The 21783-nt window shown below is 26.7% G+C and overlaps 1 protein-coding gene across 3 annotated transcripts in view; it reads right to left on the bottom strand.

Annotated features, from left to right (window-relative positions):
• Positions 1-21783, bottom strand: part of LOC100214462 (leucine-rich repeat serine/threonine-protein kinase 1) — a 194574-nt gene that overhangs the window by 43136 nt on the left and 129655 nt on the right. For all 3 annotated transcript variants that reach the window (XM_065792717.1, XM_065792719.1, XM_065792718.1), the window contains 6 exons: positions 17799-17927; positions 17282-17724; positions 16656-16846; positions 9680-9875; positions 7421-7672; positions 3342-3473 (listed from right to left, as the gene is read on the bottom strand). In XM_065792717.1, coding sequence (XP_065648789.1) covers positions 3342-3473; positions 7421-7672; positions 9680-9875; positions 16656-16846; positions 17282-17724; positions 17799-17927 — 1343 coding nt within the window. The remainder of the gene's footprint in view (positions 1-3341; positions 3474-7420; positions 7673-9679; positions 9876-16655; positions 16847-17281; positions 17725-17798; positions 17928-21783) is intronic.

Genomic DNA, 21783 nt, shown 5'->3' with positions numbered 1-21783 from the left:
AATTTTTTTTGCAGAATAAAAATTAATTTAGAAAAATTAATTTTCAAAAAAATATATAAAGTAAAAACAAGAAATAATGCAAAGACTAATTTAGGAAAAAAAAAAGATGAATAACAATAATTGTTTATATACAAGCTTTAAATAAAAAAAACTTCAACTCATTCTATAAACATTAAACACACAAATATATAAATTTTGGTAAGTAAACTTTTGAAATTTCGCTAATTAAGTAAACTTTTGAAATTGAAATGGGCAAATAAATATCCATGGCATATGCAGGATGTTCATTCAATATTTTAATCAATCTATTAACATTAAACAAACAAACAAACATATATATATATATATATATACACACACACACATGTATATATATATATACATATACATATATATATATATATATATATATATATATATATATATATATATATATATATATATATATATATATATATATATATATATATATATATATATAATATTTATGATTTTTGATTACCTCAAATAAATTTTAAAAATTGATAACAAGTAAAAAGTTTTTAACAAATAAAACAATAATTGTTTTTCTAGTTATCAATTTTTAAAGACAAACAATTGGTACCGGCAACTTTTGGAATAAATTTCTGTTCAAATTCATTTACAACATGGCAAGGTAATAAAATTTGTTAGTTAATAGAAAAAGTAGATTAAGTTAAAAATTAATTTAATAGTAAAAATTAGTAAAAATTAATGTATATATATATATATATATGTATATATATATATATATATATATATATATATATATATATATATATATATATATATATATATATATATATATATATACACAGTAAACTCCCGCTTATTCAAACTGACACTTATTCAAATATCTGCATATTCAAAGCAATCTTCTATCCCTGTGAACTTTCTTTAACAAACTCATGCAAATATTTATCAGTTATTCGAACCTGCAGTTATTCAAAATTTCAGTTTTTCAAAATGATTTTTTACTCCTCTTGACAAAATCCCTGCCACCTATTCAAAGTTTTTTTCGATTGATATCATTCCATTGCATTTCAAAACATAACATTATAGAACGTTATTAAACTTTAACAAATAAAATAATGTTATGAAAATGTAATTAAAAAATCAAGCACATTGCAATGTAGTACCGTAGAAATTTCAACATGGCATATACACAAATAAAAAAAAAGAACGGACAATCGAAATAAAACATTTTGCTCTTTAAGATATTGAGAAAGGTCTTAAAGAGCAAAGAAAAGTTGAAAATCAAATCCATTGCAACCTTAGCAGATGCTAATTTTGCAATGGATTTGATATATGAATTCTATGAAAGATCGGAAGTAAGAGTTAATCCTAGAAAATGAAAGGTAAATGACTCATCCAGTACATTTCAGTTCATAAATATAGGAAGATCTAAACTATTGCGATAACGATTAGCTGAAAAAGAGTTTTATCAGAGTTAAAGTTCACCTGTCACTACAAGCCCAATGCTGTAGAAGAAGTGAGATCCTTTTCAAGGTTAAATTCCCCCTCTAAGCAATCAGAGAGTGTTGGCTAGACAAGAATAAATGGTAGTATCATCAGCAAACAATGCCACCTTAGATGTGAGAATTTCTGGAAGACTGTTAATGTAAATAAAAAGAGTATAGGGCCAAGGATAGAACCTTGAGGATCTCCTGAAATTACAGGATATGAAGAAGAGTGCAGTGCATTGAAAACAACTTTTATCCTACAATTAGTAAGGAGGTTTATACTATAATTAGCAAGAAGATCGAAATCAATATTGATGACCAGAAAGTAAGTTATTAGATTCAAGACAAGAGAATAATTGTTTGTTAATTCAAGACTCAAAAACCTTGTTTGTTAATTAAAGACTCAAAAACATTGCTCTCCAGAATTTTTGAAAATACAAATAACAGATGCTGCTTTCCAGCAGGCTGGAAAAAAAGACTCTGATAAGCATTTGTTAAATGAAAGTATAGAAGATAGCTCCAGAGAACACCTCAGCAAGATTATAACAGGTATGTTGTTCGGACCACAAGCTGTAGAAGAGTCTAAGCAGGAAATCACTTTAGATATAGAAGCTGGAGTGATACGAATGTCAAGCAAAGGATCAACCTGTTCGTCAGCTATATCATGTAGAACGCAACTAGTGGAATCAAAAGATGATATTAATGAAAATTTTTTAGCTAACAATTCAGCTAAGGTAAAGTGACAAAATCTGAACCATACAAGGTGGAATAACAGATTTGTTCTTATTATAGATACTGTTAAAGATTCTCCAAAAAAATGTATTTGAATGGTTTCTTTTTGACAATATAATATCAAAATCCAACAGCCACTAAGCCTTGTATCAAAGATATTTAATCATCACTTTTTAAAAACAAAAAAGCAACTGAAAATTGACAATTTTTTCATAAAATTTTAATAAATTGGTCATTTTAAAAACCAAAAAGTTGTGTAAAAACGGGCAACTTTTTCAAAAATTTGTAAGGATTTTATTATTTTACAAGTAAAAGACTTAAGCAGCATCTGATTCCATCTTATTCCATTTTTCTTCCTTTTTACTCTCTATTTTTGCAAAACCGATATTTAGCAGACATGGTGCATTAGTTAGTGTGCTTGCCTCAGAAGCAAGCAGCTCTGGGAGTGTTTTCTGCCATTAGTAAAAAAGGAGGCATGAACTTCTTAGTTAAATGCTATTCCTTAGTGCTCTATAACAAGACTGTTAGGACTTGGGGCACCTAAAATAAAAATTAAAAAAAATAAACTGATTGTAACTTGAAATATGCCACCTTAACAAGGATTTTCAGGTATTGGAAGCTTCAGTTATTTAAAGTAAATTCTTATTTCCCTAAGAGGTGCACCAGTAGTTTACTGTACTATTTTATTATTTTCTGAGGTAACTTAAAAAAAACATCTTCAAAAATAAATGAGCTAAATTTTATACTATGTGAACTTTTTTTAGAACATAATTTTTATTTCAATACTCTTAAATTTTATTCCGTTTACACTTTTTTTTAGCACTTTTTTTTTAATTCAAATATGCTTAAAATATCTGATTTTTGTGTAAAAACAAAAAAAAAAATGCAAAATTATAGCTTGACAAAACAAGATTTTGAAAAATGAAATAAAGTTTACATCAAAAAATATTCTTTAAGACATTATCACTTAGAGTAAAATGTTTCATTAACAATGAAAATGCATAAATAGGGAAATTCCTGTTGCAACAGATGCAAACAAAAAACAGGCAAATAAATTCAATTACTGAAGTTTGACAAAAACTTAAAATAATTAAAACCTTTGTATTCAGTATATTTTAAACAAAATACCGTCTTCGTCAGTTTTGGTCTTTTCCCGTCTTCAATATTTTGCTTGACTATATGCACGTTGGAAACATGATCATAAGGTTGATGCAAAGATATTAACTCATAAATAAAAGAACCAAATGAAAAGCAATCAACCTAAAAATTAGTTCTTATTTAATACTACAAGATAAAATTTCATTCTTACATCTTGTATCTCTGAAAAATAAGTTGATAATAAAATAAATTTGATAAATAAACATAAAATTGATAAATAAACATAAATTGTATGCTTAATAAAACCCATAACTTATTAAAAGAATTAATAAATTACTTGTTACTTGTTTCAAGCAACTTAGATTAGATTCATGAATAATTGATAATGATTTTGACATTTTTAGATATCTTTTAAAAATTATTGATTGTTGATAAAATAAAATATATTTGACAAAAAAATATACTTAGCAGAAATAGAAATCTGTAAAAAAACAAGCACTTTATTGACAAAACAAAAAACTTACACTGAATGTCTAATCTTCATGCAATTTATATATAAGCACGATTATGAGCATTTTGTATATTTGAATTTTTTTATTCATTAAAAAGTTGTTTCTTTAGAAAAATGAAACTTTATTAAAAATATTGGTGATTTTTTAAAAGTATTCAAAAATGATTTACACACAAAAAAAAACAATGCTATATATTTATTTATATATATATTTCATTTAAGATTCAAGTGATTTTTTTTTCTGTTGCATGTAATATAGCTTCTTTTTTTTTAAAAAAAAAGTGTAATAATGATTAAAGCTGATTCAATAAAATAATTATTATGATTATTAAAATTTTTTTTTAGAGCATTATGGGACCTAAAAAGAATTGCCTATTTTATGGTGAAGCCAAAAATTATTTAGCTTATAACTTTACAATGCCAACTCATTTAAATATTGACTGTAGAAATGGACATATATTTGATATATTCATATCCAACAATGAATCATTTAAAATAACTGTTGAAATAGTCAATAAACTTTTTAATTTCAAAATATGTAAAAGTCAGATTGCAAAACTAGCAAATAGATCCAAATTCTATGCACGTAATTTTTCAAGGGATTCTAAACAATTTATTAATATCTGCAACATGCTATTTGGATACCAAAAAACAAATATCTGCTATGCCATAACTATTGCATTCAACCACAAGCTCAAGTAACATTGCTTTGTGTTCTTCTATTTTATCTTCTTAACACATTAGTGTTTTATCTGTATCAAATAGTAATCACTTATCTCCTTTATTTGATCCCACTTTAATAATCTCTTCTTATGAACTACTACTACCCAGGTTGAGAGCTGATCAGTTGAGTCATAGGAAAAAAGTTTTGTGAAAGAGGTTAATTGTTTTGGCAAATTAAATGGCAAATAAAAAATAAAAGCATAAAGAGGATCTATAAGAGTTAAGAGAAAAGGCAAAGGCCCAGCCATACCAATTTAAATGTCTAAATTAGGTTATTGCTCGCAAAGAAAAGACTCTTAATCTTTGAAAAATGTTAAAAGAAAAGTATTTGAACTTACTGTTAAAGAAACTTCAAAATCACATTTTCATTTTAAAACAACAGTTGACATCTACCCAAAGCAACTTATCTTATCAAAAGGCTGCGTTGAGCCAACAACTTGCTGACAATTCTGAAATTCTTGTATTGCAAAATGACATACTGATTTTATAGGAAAAAGTGAAGCAAATTTCACACATGACACAAAACACTAAAAATGAAAAATGCTACTCAGCAGATATTAGAGCACTTATATATGACATGCTTGTGTGCCAAGTTCCTACACATAGTGTGCTAACTCTGCTCAGTAAAATTGGAGAACACACTGGCTATTAATTTAGTCACATTCCGTATCGCACAACTGGAATAAATGATATATGAGCTAGGTGTAATTTCAGACTTACTAACTGCTGAGATTTGTCAACAAAAAATCTGACACTTGGTTTTGATGCAACAACACAGGAGGGTGTTCATGTAAATGTTGTGCTCTTAACAACAGAATCAGTATGCATGGTTATAGCTATTGATCAACTTCCTGGAGGTACAGCTTATGACTAATCTTGCCAAGTTATATAGTGACTTCTACCAGCTACAATTCACTGATGTGCACTATTATTGGAAACATAACTAACACGATGAGTGACAGAGTAGCAACAAACCATGCAATAGTTACACCTTGTTCGGCAGAAATCATTAAATGAACTAAACTGTCACCTTCACCCTTTGGACATAATGACCAGTTCGTGCAAGTCTTCACTCAAAGCATTAGAGACCTCTAAAGGAAAACTTTTTGGAAGAGACTGCATTGCAGAAAATATTGTTTTACAGCTGAACAAACTTCGCTATAAGAATGCAAAAGGTAGATCTATAATCTTAATCTCACTTTTTACTTTAATACAATTTTGTAAATTATGATATATAAATCTAAAATATTTTTTTTTCAGCATATAAATGTTTCTAATTTCACATGCACCTTATACTCTTTAAAATAATTACTTTATGTTATTTAAAGGTGACCCAAAAGGTTTTGTAGCCTTTTTGGACCAACACAAGCTGCCCAAAGAACTGCTACCTTGCTACAGAGGGAACAGACTACACATTCTTTTTCACACATGTGGTATTTTGATTCATCATTATGAAATATTGAAGACATTTCTGTTTTCTGGCTTAGTGTTATGCAAAGGTCTGAGATATAGTTTGTTCCAAGATTTTACATCTGAAACAGGTGAATTTTTTATATGATTTCCATTCTTGTGCACATTCAGATTTCAAACTGACAGGAAGGAGCGTAATATTTAAGGCTATGGAATAAACCTTTAAAACCAATAGTAATGATACTTGCAGCAATAGTTAGGGGATTATAGATTATTAAAGATTAATATTATGGTTTATTTATAAATTTTTTGTTTCAGGTATCCGTGAGCCTACTGATATTCAAAACAAATTGGTATTATGGGTCGTTTCTAATGCCAGAAAAACTTGATTTGCAAATGCACAATGTCATAAAGAAATGATGTAAGAACTTATAAAGTGTATGGCTCACAAAATTCAAAATAAAAAGGACAAAGAACAGAGGAAAGTAGAAATACTTGTATCCCTAACCAGATAAAAGAAATATTTCCTGACCTAGAAAATAATGAGACTTCTAATATTGAAGAAATTCTAATTGGAGCTGCTATTGGCAGATGTATTTGCCACTTGTGGTTTGATAATGCCACTAACAGCTAAGATGTATATTATGACTTCTTAGCATTAAAAAGAAAAACAGTGCTATATACATAGTTTCTTATTGGAAATCTAATGAGAATGAGAATGATGATGCTGTTGAGTATAAAATGAGCAAATACCATGCTGTTGAGTATAAAATGAGCAAAAAATGATTTTTAAGTGACAGTTGCTTTATTATGAGTGCTTTTTGCAGTCACTTTAAACTATTCTTATTGTTAAAAAAAATGATCTTGCTAAGTTTTGTTTTCTTAGACTTTTTTTTTGTTCTTTTCAGTTTACAAATCCAATTCCAGTAAAAAATTACAGGTTACGTTGGATTTTTAGATCAATAATAAAAATTCGTTTTTGTAATATAAAAACCGATGTAAAACCGGTTAACCGGTTTTACAACTTAAAAAAACCAAAAACCGGTTTTTTGAAATTCTCTGGTTTTCTCCAAGCCCTAATACTGATTTAAAGTTCTTTACAATGATGTATAATAATTAAATATTTGAATAGTTAAAAAAATTCTGCACACGTACCTATTATATACATACAAGTAAAGTGAATGTTGTTTTAAAACTTTTTCACAAAAAAAGTGAAAAAGTTTTAAAAGTTGAAAATACACTTTTTTTTTTAATTTAAAAATCTCCAATTTGTAATAAATAAATTAAAAAAAACAGAAGTAACATAAAATACAAATAATAAAATAGAGAAATTTTTAAAAATATATAATATAAAATATAATCTAAAAAATAATATAATATAAAATATAATCTAAAAAATACAAAAAAAACTAATTTGATTTAAAAACAACATAAAAAAAAAGAAAAAGAAACAAGTTGTTATTACTTTTTCAGAATAAATTTCTTTGCCTGTATACTTTGAAATCTCTGGCGCTATGTATCCTGGAGTGCCTTGATTACCTTTACTCCCACCAATAAATACAGATCGACTAACTCCATAATCAGTTAAAAGCAAATGGACTTGTGATATTGAGGATTCATTAGAAGGATCTGGAAACTTTCGAACAAGCGTGTTATCACACTTTAAATCTCGGTAAATAATTCCTTGAGAGTGAAGAAACTTTAGAGCAGAACTGATCTATAACATGTCATGATTAATATATATTCCTTGAGAATTATGGCTAAATCATTTTAACACTTTTTTATAACATTTAAAATAAATAAAAAACCTAAAATATACTGTAACATTCTCAGTTAGTTCTCTTTTCTAATAAACTTTATCTTATCATTTATTAAAAAAATGTTTTCTAACAATAAGAAATCTTCTTTGTTATTATGAAAAAAATGTGGTGATGAAATTTTCTCATTAATAATGCTTTCAAGAATAACTTATTTTTAGTAGAAAAAAAAATCACAAGTCAATAAAAAAATCAAATCTTGACAATATTGTATATTTTAAAAACTAATGTAAACGGAATATATTGGTATCCTTTCAGACAGTAGTAGTAGTAGTAGTAGTAGTAATAGTAGTAGTAGTAGTAGTAGTAGTAGTAATAGTAGTAGTAATAGTAGTAGTAATAGTAATAATAGTAGTAGTAATAGTAATAGTAGTAGTAGTAGTAGTAGTAGTAGTAGTAGTAGTAGTAGTAGTAGTAGTAGTAGTAGTAGCAGTAGTACTAATAGTAGTAGTAGTTGGAGCAGCAGCAGGAGTAGTAATAGCAGTAGTAGTAGTAGTAGTAGTAGTAGTAGTAGTAGTAGTAGTAGTAGTAGTAGTAGTAGTAGTAGTAGTTATTGTAATTACCCTAATGTTGAAAATTTAAGCAAAAATTGACCTGTTTTGCCCTAAAGTTGCAAATTAAAATCATAGCAATGCAAAAGCGAACTACTATTACAAACAAAATTGACATAATGTTACATTATATTTTAAATAAAACATGCTGCCACCTTTTATTTTAAAGTTTTCACAAGCATGTAAGCAATTTAATATAAAATTTAAATTTGAAAAGATGTCAAATCGAAAAAGCTACAAAATAAAGTACTTATAAATATATTTATATTAGTAAGGTTATTCTAACATTTTCATGTTGAATATAAACTACTATAATTATTTCTTACAATAATTTTTTATCTTAACTCTAGAACACTACCCCAAAAAAATATAAATTTATGATTACTTTTGTGTTTCACAGTGGATCTTTTCCACTTTAGATGAAGTTGCCCTGCTGTGCATGAAAATATCAAACTTTTTAACTCAAAAAACAATTAGACACTGTTCTTCTAAGCTTCCAAATAATTCATAGAATTGATAGCCTCACTTTATTGCAAAAGCACAACTTCAGCACAATTTTTGGCAGTGATTGCACTCGAAATCAGAATTGATTGACATTGCTTAACAGAAAACAATGAATTGCATCCATTGTAATGAACTGCAGCCCTCTCACTGAGTCCTTTTCTTTATGCCTTCTTGGATTATTTTTCACTACTGACCTCTCTTGGAAACCAAATAAATAACTGATTGAACTTTATTGCGCTTGTCATTATATACTCTTGATTCCATACTTTACCTCTACAAATTTTTTATTTGTCCCCATATGGATAACTGTTTTCATATTTGGGCTGGTTCTTCTAACGATACTCTTTATTTTCTAGACAAAGTTCAAAAACGCATTGTAAATGTAGTTTTTTCATCTCTCCTATCATTATAAGGTAGCATCTCTTTCTCTTTTCTATAAATGCTATTATAGTCACTTTTCAAAGGAGTTATCATCTCTAGTTCCGTCAATCAAAACAAATTCTTGCTTGACTTGTCATTTAGCAAAGTCGCATCCTTTTATTGTATCTTTCCCTGCATGCTCTAAAAACTTTTATTTTAATGCTAACACACAAAAATTTAAATATTACATCAAGGCTTATATAAGAAAAAGCTGAAAACTGTTCGACAATGAACAGCTAACTTTATTGCTAAACTAAATATATTAAATAAAAATATATTAATGTAAATATCGAATAAATATATTGTATATTATATGAAATGTAACACAATATTTAAATATTTCAAACAATACATAAAAAAAAGTATAAATAAATATAAAAAAAACACCTAATTGAAATAATAAACTAAAAACATAAAAATGAAAAAATAAACCTGCTTGAGTGATTCAGTGACAGTATGAGCAGTGAGTCTTTTACCAGCACTTGAAAAATCAAGGAGACATTTTTTAAGTGCACCTTTAGGTGCTAATTCTAAAAACAATGCAAATGGTTTTGAAGACACTCCTAAAAATCTTACAATGTGCTCATGATGTAAAGAAAGGATAATAGAAACTTCTTGACGAATATTCCTAAAAAAAGAATAACAACAGTATATAGTTCACAAAGTACTGTGCATTACTTTACATAGTACATATACAACCATGTATAATGTGTAATATGATATTGTAATTAATTATAAAAACATGAATTATGTGTGGTAGTGGAGCAGTAGCAGAGTGATGTAGTAGTGGTGTGGTAGTGGTGTAGTAGTGATGCGGTATTGCTGTAGTAGTGGTTTAGTAGTAGTAATGTAGTAGTGGTGTGGTAATAGTGTAGTAGTTGTGTAGTAGTTGTTTAGTTGTGGTGTAGTAGTGGTGCAGTAGTTGTGTAGTGGTGTGGTAGTGGTTTACTAGAGGTGTAGTAGTGGTGTAATAGTGGTGTAGTAGTGGTGTAGTAGTGTAATATTAGTGTAGTGCTGTAGTAGTGGTTTAGTAGTAGTAATGATGTAGTGGTGTGGCAGTGGTGTAGTAGTGGTGTGGTAGTGGTGTAGTAGTGGTGTGGTAGTAGTGTAGTAGTGGTGCAGTAGTGGTGTAGTAGTGGTGCAGTAGTGGTGTAGTAGTAGTGTGGAAGTAGTGTATTAGTGGTGTAGTAGTGATGTAGTAATGATGTAGTAATGATGTAGTAGCGGTGTAGTAATGATGTAGTGGTGTGGTAGTGGTAGTAATGTAGTAGTGGTGTAGTATTAGTGTAGTATTGTAGTAGTGGTGTAGTAGTGGTGTAGTAGTGGTGTAGTAGTGATGTAGTAGCGGTGCAGTTTTGGTGTAATGGTGTGACAGAAGTGTTGTAGTTAAGCCCTCACTTTGTTCCAAAATTTTTGAAGCTAGAGGATTTCAGAACTGAAAGGATGAGAGAGGATTGTATCAACAATAAAAAAAATAAGTAGCTTTCTCAACTTTTTAGTAGGGAAGTAAATACAATAAAAATAAAGTGTAAGTAAATACAGTGTGAAGATAAATATAAGAGATAAAAAGTTAATTAGATAACACTTAATTGAAAATTGGTTTCAAGTTGAATCTGGCTAATTCTGAAGATGCTTGAGTTGAGCTGTTATTTTTATACTTCAATTTATAATATGATGCACATATAATGATTAAAAAATAATAAATTTTATTTCAGACTTGTATAATAGATAATTGTATATATACATTTGTAAATCTGTTCGGAAATTTTACAGATTTATTCACATAATAGGACCAAGCGCCAATTGCATAATGTCAAAAAATCAACTTTGATTAAAAAGTTAATTTGTGAAATTTAAAAGTAAAACAAATAGAAATCCCAAATATTAAATTTTTTCAACCTTAATAAAATATAAAATTTAGTATGAAATGACAATAAAATTCATATTGATAATTACAACATAATAACATTAATTTTAATAACCAGATAAAATAATCATTTATATAATATATCACATATCTATTATATCAATCATATTGTATTTATAAATTTTGTATTTTTAATTTTAGAATTTAATTTATAAATTTTGTATTTTTAATTCTAGAATTTAAAATATAAATATTTTATTTCTAATTTTAGAGTTTAATTTATAAATTTTGTATTTAAAATTTTAGAGTAAAACTATTTTCATACTTAACAAAGTTACAAAATCAAAACAAAATAAAAATAAAAAAATCTAATAACAAAATAATATCTATTATAAAATATAGCACAATGTTTTGAAAATTTTGAAATAATTAATTACTAAATGTTCCGAACCCGGAAAATAGGGGTCTTGGTAAGACTATTCTATGCCAACCATTTCTATACTTAGTCCATACTTCAATAATTTTTAGTAAGCGGTAGAAAAACTATACATACTGTCCACCTTTTAAAGTTATAAACAAAAAAATAATTTATAACATAATTAACTTTTAAAAGTTTTAAACGCTTCAGTAGTCTTTGCGCAAACTGCTAGTTATCAGAGGTTCAGATATTAGTACTAAAAGCAGGTGCGCTAAATAATATTTAGAATACCCCCTTGAAATGTGTTGATTAATTATAATCAGTATAAAATTTTTTTTAAATGTTTGTATTTAGACTTAAAAATATGCGGAATAATGAACTTACGATGACCCTTCTAATAATTGATAAGTTTATTCCACACTGACCATTTCTATACTTATTTTTTATATAGTATTTATATATATTTTTATCTAGTATTTATATATATTTTTATCTAGTATTTATATATATTTTTATTTCAATAATTTTTAGTAAGTGGTAGAAGAAAAAAATCTGTCAAACCTTTGTTTTGAGTTAACAATTAATGTTCAATATTTTATAACTTCTTATTGTAAAATTGTACACTTTTATAGAAAAAAAAAACGTGCACAGACTTATACATTTTTTTCTTTATTAAGTATCTATTAATTTTTTTTTTCAAAGTTTTTTTCTTATTAAGTTTCTATTAATTTTTTCATTAATTTTTTTCCAAACTACTCGCAGCTTATTAGGAACCTGGTAATTAATTTTAAAGTCCTTGTAATTAATTTTAAAGATAATGAAAGTTTGAATGTAAAATTTTTTTTTCCTTTAAGAAAAAAAACTTATATCTTTAATTTGTGTTAAATGTGTGTTTAATCGTGACATATATGCAAAAAATTTCTTTTTCTTTTTCAAAAATCTCCCTTTTGTTTGTTATAGTATATAATATCTTTATGTATGTTATGTATATAACAATAATAGAACTTTAAAAATGTTTTGTATTTTTAAAAATCAGAAAAAAAAAAAAAAAAAATATGAAGGAAGCACAAAGATTTAAACCACAGCATTTCACTTCAGAACGCTGCGAGCTAACCACCTTGATCACTAAGGCATAATGTTTGATGAATGTTTTAAGGCTATTTAATTAACAAAAAACTTTATAAAAAGGCAAATAAATAAATCAAATATAAATCAAAATTAATAATTTAATTAATGCTATAAATCAAAATTAAGGAGATGTTGCTGCAATGCAATTTTAAATTTTTAAAGTAAATACTGTAAAACTTGATATATTTTTTAACATTACATAATTTGAAGTTTACATAAATTAGATATTTGTGTAAACACTTGATCATGCTGCGACTCTTTCTCAACATTACCTTGGTGTAATGGCTGCCATGAGTTCTGTGCAAACACACACAAATAAGTAATGGCAACAACATTAAATTTGATATTAAAATATTACAGGATTTGAAATAATGTTTTGAAAAACTTGAACTTAGAATCGTGGTGAAAAGACAATTTTTTTTAATGCTATAAAGATAATAATTTTGTAAAAAATTTAGACATGTTTAAAAATTTTAAACATGTCTAAATTTTTCACAAAAAGAAAGAACTTCTTCTTGAAATGCATGGGCAAACAATAACTTTTCACAACAAAGTTAAAGGACTAAAAAATAAATTATGCATTGTGCGAGAATTTGTATTAAAAACAAACTAATCGGATTTTGTAGAAACAATCGAAGATTAAACGGCTTAAAACAAAGTAACAATGATTCCTTGAAAGAAAGTGAAAACAAAATAAAAGAATTTATTAAATATAAATTAGTTTAAAACATCATTTCATCAATGAAAAATTATTTTATGTTAACTGATGTTAAAGGTGAGCTCTTAGCTTTATGACACCTTTATGACAGTTTTGACTTTATTTTACCTGAGGTTAACTTTTATGAATTGCAAAACTAGTTTAATTGAAAAACTTTACACGATGAAGAAATGTTATTATGTAAAAATGTTATGGAATGATTTTTGCTTCTGTTTTTTTTAAACATATTAATTTGTTTATTTCTTCCTCATTTGACACAACCATGTTTTGAATAAATGAATAAAAAATAAATATAATAATGTTTTAACTTGTTTTATTTCTTAAATATACATTTATGGTTTCACAAATAACAATTTATTTTGTATTTTTAAAATTTTAGATACAGCACAAATAAAAACCCTGCAATAGTTAATTATTTTACATGCAATTTTATGTAAAAGCTACAAAAAAATTTTATATACAAAATCGTTGATATGCACAAAATTGATAAAATCCTTCACATGATTTGAAGCATAAAAACTATACTTAGGTTAATGTTTTGAAGTTAATTTTGTTTATTTTTAAAACAGCATTAGCATTTTTTTAGATAATATTTTGAACCAATAGTTTACTGAAAATTTATTTATTCCATAATTAAGTCACACTTTTTTTATTTGTTGAAACATTTTTTAAACCATTCAAACATGCAAGCAAAATAAAAAAGAAAACAAAAGGTTTACTTAGTTAATCTAGTTTTTTAGTTAATCTAATTTTTATTATACTTTATTTATTTATACTATTTATATTGATTTTTAATTATTTTTCTTCATGTTCTCAATAAAATTGTTCTAAATAGTCTAAATAAATTTGTACTTTAAATAAATTAAATTTCTTAATAAATATGTTCACAAATAATAAATATACAAAGAATATCAATTAAAGCTAACACTTTTATTCAGCTAAAAATGGTTTCAAAGGTACAAATTAAAACTTGTAAGCTGTGGTCTTTATTTCAAACATTTAATTTATAGTAAATTCAAGAAAGACTTTCTTGTACTTGGTAAAAAAAATAAACTTTAAATATTTTACAATTTTAAAAGTTCTTGAAAATAACATTGCTGATCTTTCAGATGACCTTCAATAAAAGATATTTAAAACTAATTTTAGTAATTTCCTGCTGACCAGGTTGAAAAGTTTTCTCTTGCTTTTTATTAAGTTCAAACCAACAATAAATTATCAGAAATTTAAGTTTTCTATAAAATTTAACTTAAAATCATTTAAACACAAAATAAAATATCCTTCTTTTACTACAATTAAACATGACTCCAGAGCTAAAAAATAAGTAAACACATTATTTCTTATTCTCAATTTATAACAATAAGTTTTTAACTTTTACACACATAAAATTCCTGAACTCATCTCCTCCTCTGGCCTAAATTTTTGCGGAGGTGGAAAAAGCGTGACAGAAAGGGTACGGTTGCCCAAATCAATCAATTTTCTGAGAATAGTCCCTAATATATATACTTTTTGATTTATTAAATACTAAAGTGGATTCAAATAATCATGATTCTGAAAAATTATTTAACTTATTTCAAACTAACTAATTTTGACTTGAATGATGAAATTGATCCTGATTTAAATTATTTAAAAAATAAATACATCTCAATTTACATGCACTTACTTTTATCCTAATGAAATCAAAGATTGTTTTAAATTTGAAATTTGAATTTTAAATTGTAATTCGTATAAATATTTGGAGTTAAAAAAAGAATTACAAAAACTTCTTAAATGTTATTTGTAAAACTAATTGTTTTTTAACTTAATTTGCTGGAACTTAGTGCCCATTTGCTGATTTTAAAAACACCTTTAACTACCTGGTCTTAACCAAACCTTCAACTAGCTGTTTTAATCAACTACCTGGTTTTAATCATACTTTTAACTACCTGGTTTTAATCAAATGTTCAACTAACTGGTTTTAATCAATTCTTCAACTACCTAATTTTAATCAAACCTTTAACTACCTGGTTTTATTTTAGAGTAGAATAATAATCAGAGAGTTTTTTTTTTTCTAAAAAAATAATATTACTTAAAAATTTCAATAAAATATGAGTTTTTTTTTCTTCTAACATATTCTTTTGTAAAACAATTGCAAAAATCGTTATTTCTTCAAATTGCTAGCTTATAGCAACAGTTTATCAGCAGGTTTTTTTGTTTCTTGTTTTGTTCCAGAATATAATCTGTACAGCGAGTGTGGATGTTTATTCCCTTATAGATTAGGTGTTCATTGGATCATTTCATATGTTTATTAAGGATGCAAGTGTTTACAGGATGTTCGGCAAGGATTTATAGGATGTTCACTAATGTATATTAGTGGCGGTAATGGTTGGTGTATGTCATCCATGATGATGATGTTCATTAGATTGTAGGTTAGATGTTTATTGGATCATTTCAATTGTTAAAATCTCACTTTTATAACTGATGTAAAAATGTGATTTAAACATCATTTTTAACAACGTCTAGAGAAAATAAGTGGTCTAATACGACATTTCAACAATTGGACTCATTAACAAGAAACAAAAACACCTGCTGATAAGCTGTTGCTATAGGCCACCAATTCGAAGAGCTGAAAACTGTTGCAATTATTTACAAAAGAAAAAATTTACAAAAGAAAAAGCTAATCTAGTAAAAAATAAATATAATAAAGTTTTAAACTTATTTTGAAAACAAAAATGAAAACATGAAAACTTTTTACTAATTTTTATCACAACTTTTTAGAAATGGGAATGATAAAAATAATCAAGCAACCATTTTGAATTACAAACTTTTCATCATTGTTAATTGATAAAATCTTAATCCCTGAATTTTTCAATAAATTGCTAAAAAAAAGAATAATTAAAATTGACATCTCAAAAACAATTTCCATTTTTTTCCATAGGAGTGGATTCTAAATAAATGAGAAAACCATAAATAAATAATAAAGCTGATGTACAACAATAAAAACTTAAAAAAAAGTTCTGACAAACAGACTGGAACCATATAAATTTCAACTCTTATATAAACATTATATACAGCATCTTTTTTCAAACATTCTACAAAGTCTATGATGCAAATTTTCCCTTATGTGAAGTAATATTAAAAAATCTAAGACATATTATCTCCTTGGGTTTCTAAAGGACTTAAGAAGTCTTCAAAAATCAAGCAAAACTGTATGTTAAATACTTAAAAACACTGAAATTTACAGCATTTTAAAGATTTTATTTAAACATGAGTAGCCAAACGTTAAAAATCATCTAAATACTTGTAAGCCGCATATGATGACATATCTCCAGCTGCTAATTTTTCTGGAATCTTCATTGCAGATGAAACAAATGAGTTTCCACGCTTTATTTCAGCTTCATAAACACTGCCAAATGCTCCACTAGCAATGAATTCACCTCGATTAACCATACCATCATTAAAAACATAATCTGGATCAACGTCAAGAAAGACCTATAAAAATTTTAACAATTAAAATTAAGTGATTGCCAAATTTTAGCTCCAAATCTTTTTCCTGCATTGTCAGGGGCACAGGTAAGATAATAAAACACCCCACTTTTCTTTTTAAACTACTTTAAAAATAAAAAAAACTTTTTTTCATTTTTTTCATGTTGTATTATTGCTTAATTTGATAAAAAATTCTTGTTTGATATAAAAAGCCTTGTCTCAACTATTCATACATTTTAAAAATATTCAATATATATTTTTTTCAAATATTCTAAGATCGACTGAGGCAAATTGAAATGCCTTGCAAATCATATTTTATGCATGCAAATAAACCTTAAAAAGTGATTGAAACAAAGTTTGTTCTAAATGATCACAATATCAACAACATTGGGAAAATTTTTAGAAAAATTGTAATAAAAAAATATATATATAGAAGCTTACCAGATCTGGAAATGTTGTTTTTATGTCAATGACATTATGAATAGGACATACCAGGTCCTTACTCTCATTTAAATACTTTGAACCTTGTTCCAGTTCAAAAGCAACTATACAGTCTTTTTTAGATGCATGAATAAACTTAAGCTGTGAAATTTCCTTTTCAGAAAGATCACCAAAGAAATCTGTAGAAAATGTGCTGCTGGGAAAATATTCTAGTGCATTATTTGAAATCTGAAGGACACTTTCTATACATTTACTGCAAAATGAAACTCTTTTAACTGCATTTATTCCATGAGGATCAACAAAGTTATCAAGTTGGGGATACCACTCTGCAAGCAAGGTATCAATATGTTCAATAGTAAGAACGAACAATTTACAAGCATTCAACTGAGAATTACAATGTACACTTTTTACACAAAAACCAATTGTTAACTCATCTTGCAATTCTAAACATGCAGCAAAACATAGTTTAAAAAAACTCTAAACATAATAAGCACTGCATAAAATATATAAACCTTACTTGACTGATGGTGTTGGTTCAAAACAAATTTATCAATAATTAATGTGATGCCAGGAGCTGTGATCTCAATTACAACTCTTTTTGATGAATCTATGATGGTATTCTTAACAAAAACACATGCTAATGTGGCTAAAAAAATATTAGCAACTTACAAACTAAAATAAAATTTTAACAAAAAATATTAATTACAAATTAAAATTTGAATTATTTTCAAAACAGACAAAATGGTAAAAAAAAAAATTATTTTAATCTCGAATTAATTCAGATTGTTATATATATATATATATATATATATATATATATATATATATATATATATATATATATATATATATATATATATATTATACTTATAAAATTACAAGGAAGAGATAATAATGATTACTAAGATGAGACAGGAAATAGAGGAAAGCAAACTTATTGAAAACAATATTGTTCTAAGCAATATTGAACCATCTCAGGGGTCAGCAAAAGAAACCAAGAACAAAGATGATCAATTAGTAAAAGAAATACTAACTGTACTACAAGTAAACAATACCTTAAACCCAAAATCATCTCGAATAATGTCTGGCCCAGAAAGAAGTATGACAAAAATGTTCATAGTTGATCTAAAAGATAAAGAATCAAACTAGCACTATTGAATGCATGTAAGCTGAAAGAGAATGAAAAAAGACGTTTATGTAAACCCTAATAAAACTAGCGTTCAGCAAGCAGCAGAAAAAAAGCAGAGAGAAAAAAGAAATGAACTAAATTCTAATATGAAATACCAGGACAGGATATGTAGACGTTGCAAAATAAACAATGGAAGAAAATCTTTTTGTTGTAAAAAATGCATTTCTTAAAAAGGTATCTATACAGCTATCTGAGGCTAAAACACACTACTTCATGCAACGAACTAATCAGCCATTGCTACAGCTACAACAAGAAGAGACTCAGCAAAATAACATTGAGAACTATTAGCAATTAAAGAATAATTTAATGAGTAATGGTCATGCAGAGTCTGCTAAGGCCCAAAAACACCACCTACAAAAAAACAATCAATCAAATTTTCAGAATAAATAATCAATATCAATAATTCTATTAAAACAGCCATCAATCTAGTTTAAAAAAAAGACATACACGGGTCTACTGATCATGGGGGACTTGAATCATCCAGACATTAAATGGACTCATCTTTGTGGTCTGTGTATACACAGAGGTAAACTTGCTAGTCGTGAATTCATCGATCTTATGAGCAACAACTTCCTAATACAACACATGCACAAACCAACTTTTGCAAGCAACACTCTAGATCTCTTCATCACTGAAAATCCTACAAGAATATTTTCAACTAGTATTGGTCCACCTCTAAGCTCTTCCAATCTTAACCATCTTCACTCAACTCTGACTTGGAACTATAATATCAGCACATATACTCATAAAACTAAAACGCTAACCAAAAGACCGATTTATAGACAAGGTAATTACAGAAAAATCACTCAAAATCTTGCTTTAACCAACTGGTCAAATTTTTACAAAGATCTAAACATTGACCAAATGGACTCAAAGTTTTGCCATGCTTACTTAAATCTAATTATATTACACATTACTATGTTCAAATAATGAACAAAGATCCAACTTAAATGGTTTACCAACGATTTGAGAAATTTAACCAAACTTAAATACAAGCTCTGGTTTAAAATGTTCAGCTTGGCTGATAAATCCAACGCTATTATCAAATTTAAACAAATCTCAAAAGAAGTTAAAAAACAAATCATATTATCAGTAAGAAACTGATTGATTTATAATCTGATTGATTTATAAAAATTATATATGCATCATTAACAATTGTAATATATAATAATGTATCTTGTATTTGTAACGGAATATTTTAAGTTTCTTACTTCGTTAACTTATTTCTTATCTTTGTAAATATTTTATAAATTTTAACACGATCATTTCTTAGCGGTACTCGACGACAAGACTGTATGGTCTTCTACGAGTTCCCGCGTTCTTTTATTATTTAATAACGATTATTATATATATATATGTTTTTATTATTATATATTTGTATTTTAAATATTGTAACGAAATGCTTATTTATAATGTAATAAAAAGAACAAAAAAAAACAAAAAAAAAAAATAAAAAACTACAAAAAAGATTTCCTATCCAAATGCAAATCCAAATCCAAAACTTTTGTACCTATACTTAAATGTTCAAAATAAAACAAAATCTAAAATTGAATCAATAAAACTCTAATCTGGCAAAGTTACTTTCGACCAACAGCAAATTACAAAACGGCTAAACAAACACTTTTATTCAGTTTTCAATAAAAATTGTTCAAATATTGATCATCCACTCAGTCTTCTCTCTTGATTTCAATAATTGATGTGCAACTACAAAACTTTGACTCATTCAAGACTCCTGGTGGTAACAACATCTACCCTCAACCACTACACGAGTGTCATTCCAGCTTCTCTGAAGCTCTTTTTCTGATCATTGTTCATACCCTTCAAAATCTTTCTTGACAGGTCGAAGACAGAGAGTAGTTATAGGTTCAAACTTGTCAGAATGGAAAGAGGTAAAAAGTGGTGTCCCTTAAGGCTCTGTATTGGGCCCGCTGCTTTTTAAATATAAATATATATATATATATATATATATATATATGTATATATATATATATATATATATATATATATATATATATATATATATATATATATATATATATATATATATATATATATATATATATACAACCCGTAGATGTTGTCCGAAAGTTTTTTCCATATTTTGTTGACAAAAAGTAAAAATTAAAATGCAAGACCGGAATTTTTTTTTTTTATTAGTTGATAGACTGTCTGCCCCAACCAAACCCTCAGTCGATGTAGCAACACTCCCTTGCGGGTCAGGCTAAAAAATAGTAGATGTAGCAGCACTCCCTTGCGGGTCAGGCTATTTGTCAGTCGATGTAGCAGCACTCCCTTGCGAGTCAGGCTATTAGATAGTCGATGTAGCAAAACTATGCGCATGATTTACAAAAAAAAATAAAAATAAAAACATTTTATTAAAAAAATTAAAAATAAAAACATTTTATTAAAAAAAATAAAAATAAAAACATTGTTTATATTGTTAAAAACATTCAAAATGTTTTTAAAACATTCTGGTCAATTAAATTTGCGTTTTTGTGTTTTTTTTTTAAAACGATTTATTTGTAATTAAATTAATGGTTTTTACTTTCGTCCAACACACAAATGGTGGACGAAAGTCAAAAGTAATTAAAAGTGACGTATGTGTTGGCGTAAGAACCACTTTTTTCCTTCCGCTCTTCCCAAAGACAACAAACTATATATATATATATATATATATATATATATATATATATATATATATTATACATATATATATATATATTTTAAATGTTGACATCTTCAATAGATTTAGCTAATTCCAAAATTCCAATACATCACAAAAAATTGCTTGATCTCGGACCTAAGTTTGTTCCAACACCAAAATCAATACCATATTTAGATATCATTTCAGTTACCAAATCATGTGCCTTAAAATTGCAATATAGTAAAAAACCAACTGAGGGAGTTAAATTAAAACAAGAACTTTCATCAATTTTAAAGATGGCCAAACTAGTTAAAAGTAACCTTAACAATGAACAAAAGAGAGCTCTTTATAAAATTAGGAAAGATATGAATATTCAGATATATCCCTTTGACAAAGGATCTGGATTAGTTCGAATTGATCGAAATAGTGCTCTAGAAAAAATTAAAGAATACTTAGGTGATACAAAAAAGTTAAATTACGACCCAACTATTCAAATTCTTCACAAAGTTCAAATCACTCTCAGAAAGTTAAATAAACTAGGACATTTTACCAAAAAAGAATATAAAAGTATCTACCTGAGTGACGCCATGCCACCACATTTTTATGGAGTAATTAAAGCCCATAAGCCTGAAAAAGGTTACCTAATGAGGTTAATTGTAAGCACCATTG

Source organism: Hydra vulgaris, chromosome 03 (assembly GCF_038396675.1).
Source record: "Hydra vulgaris chromosome 03, alternate assembly HydraT2T_AEP".
In the NCBI taxonomy this organism is placed as follows: domain Eukaryota; kingdom Metazoa; phylum Cnidaria; class Hydrozoa; order Anthoathecata; family Hydridae; genus Hydra; species Hydra vulgaris.
The sequence above is the reverse complement of the archived record's forward strand: the minus strand, read 5'-3'. Positions and strand labels throughout refer to the sequence as shown.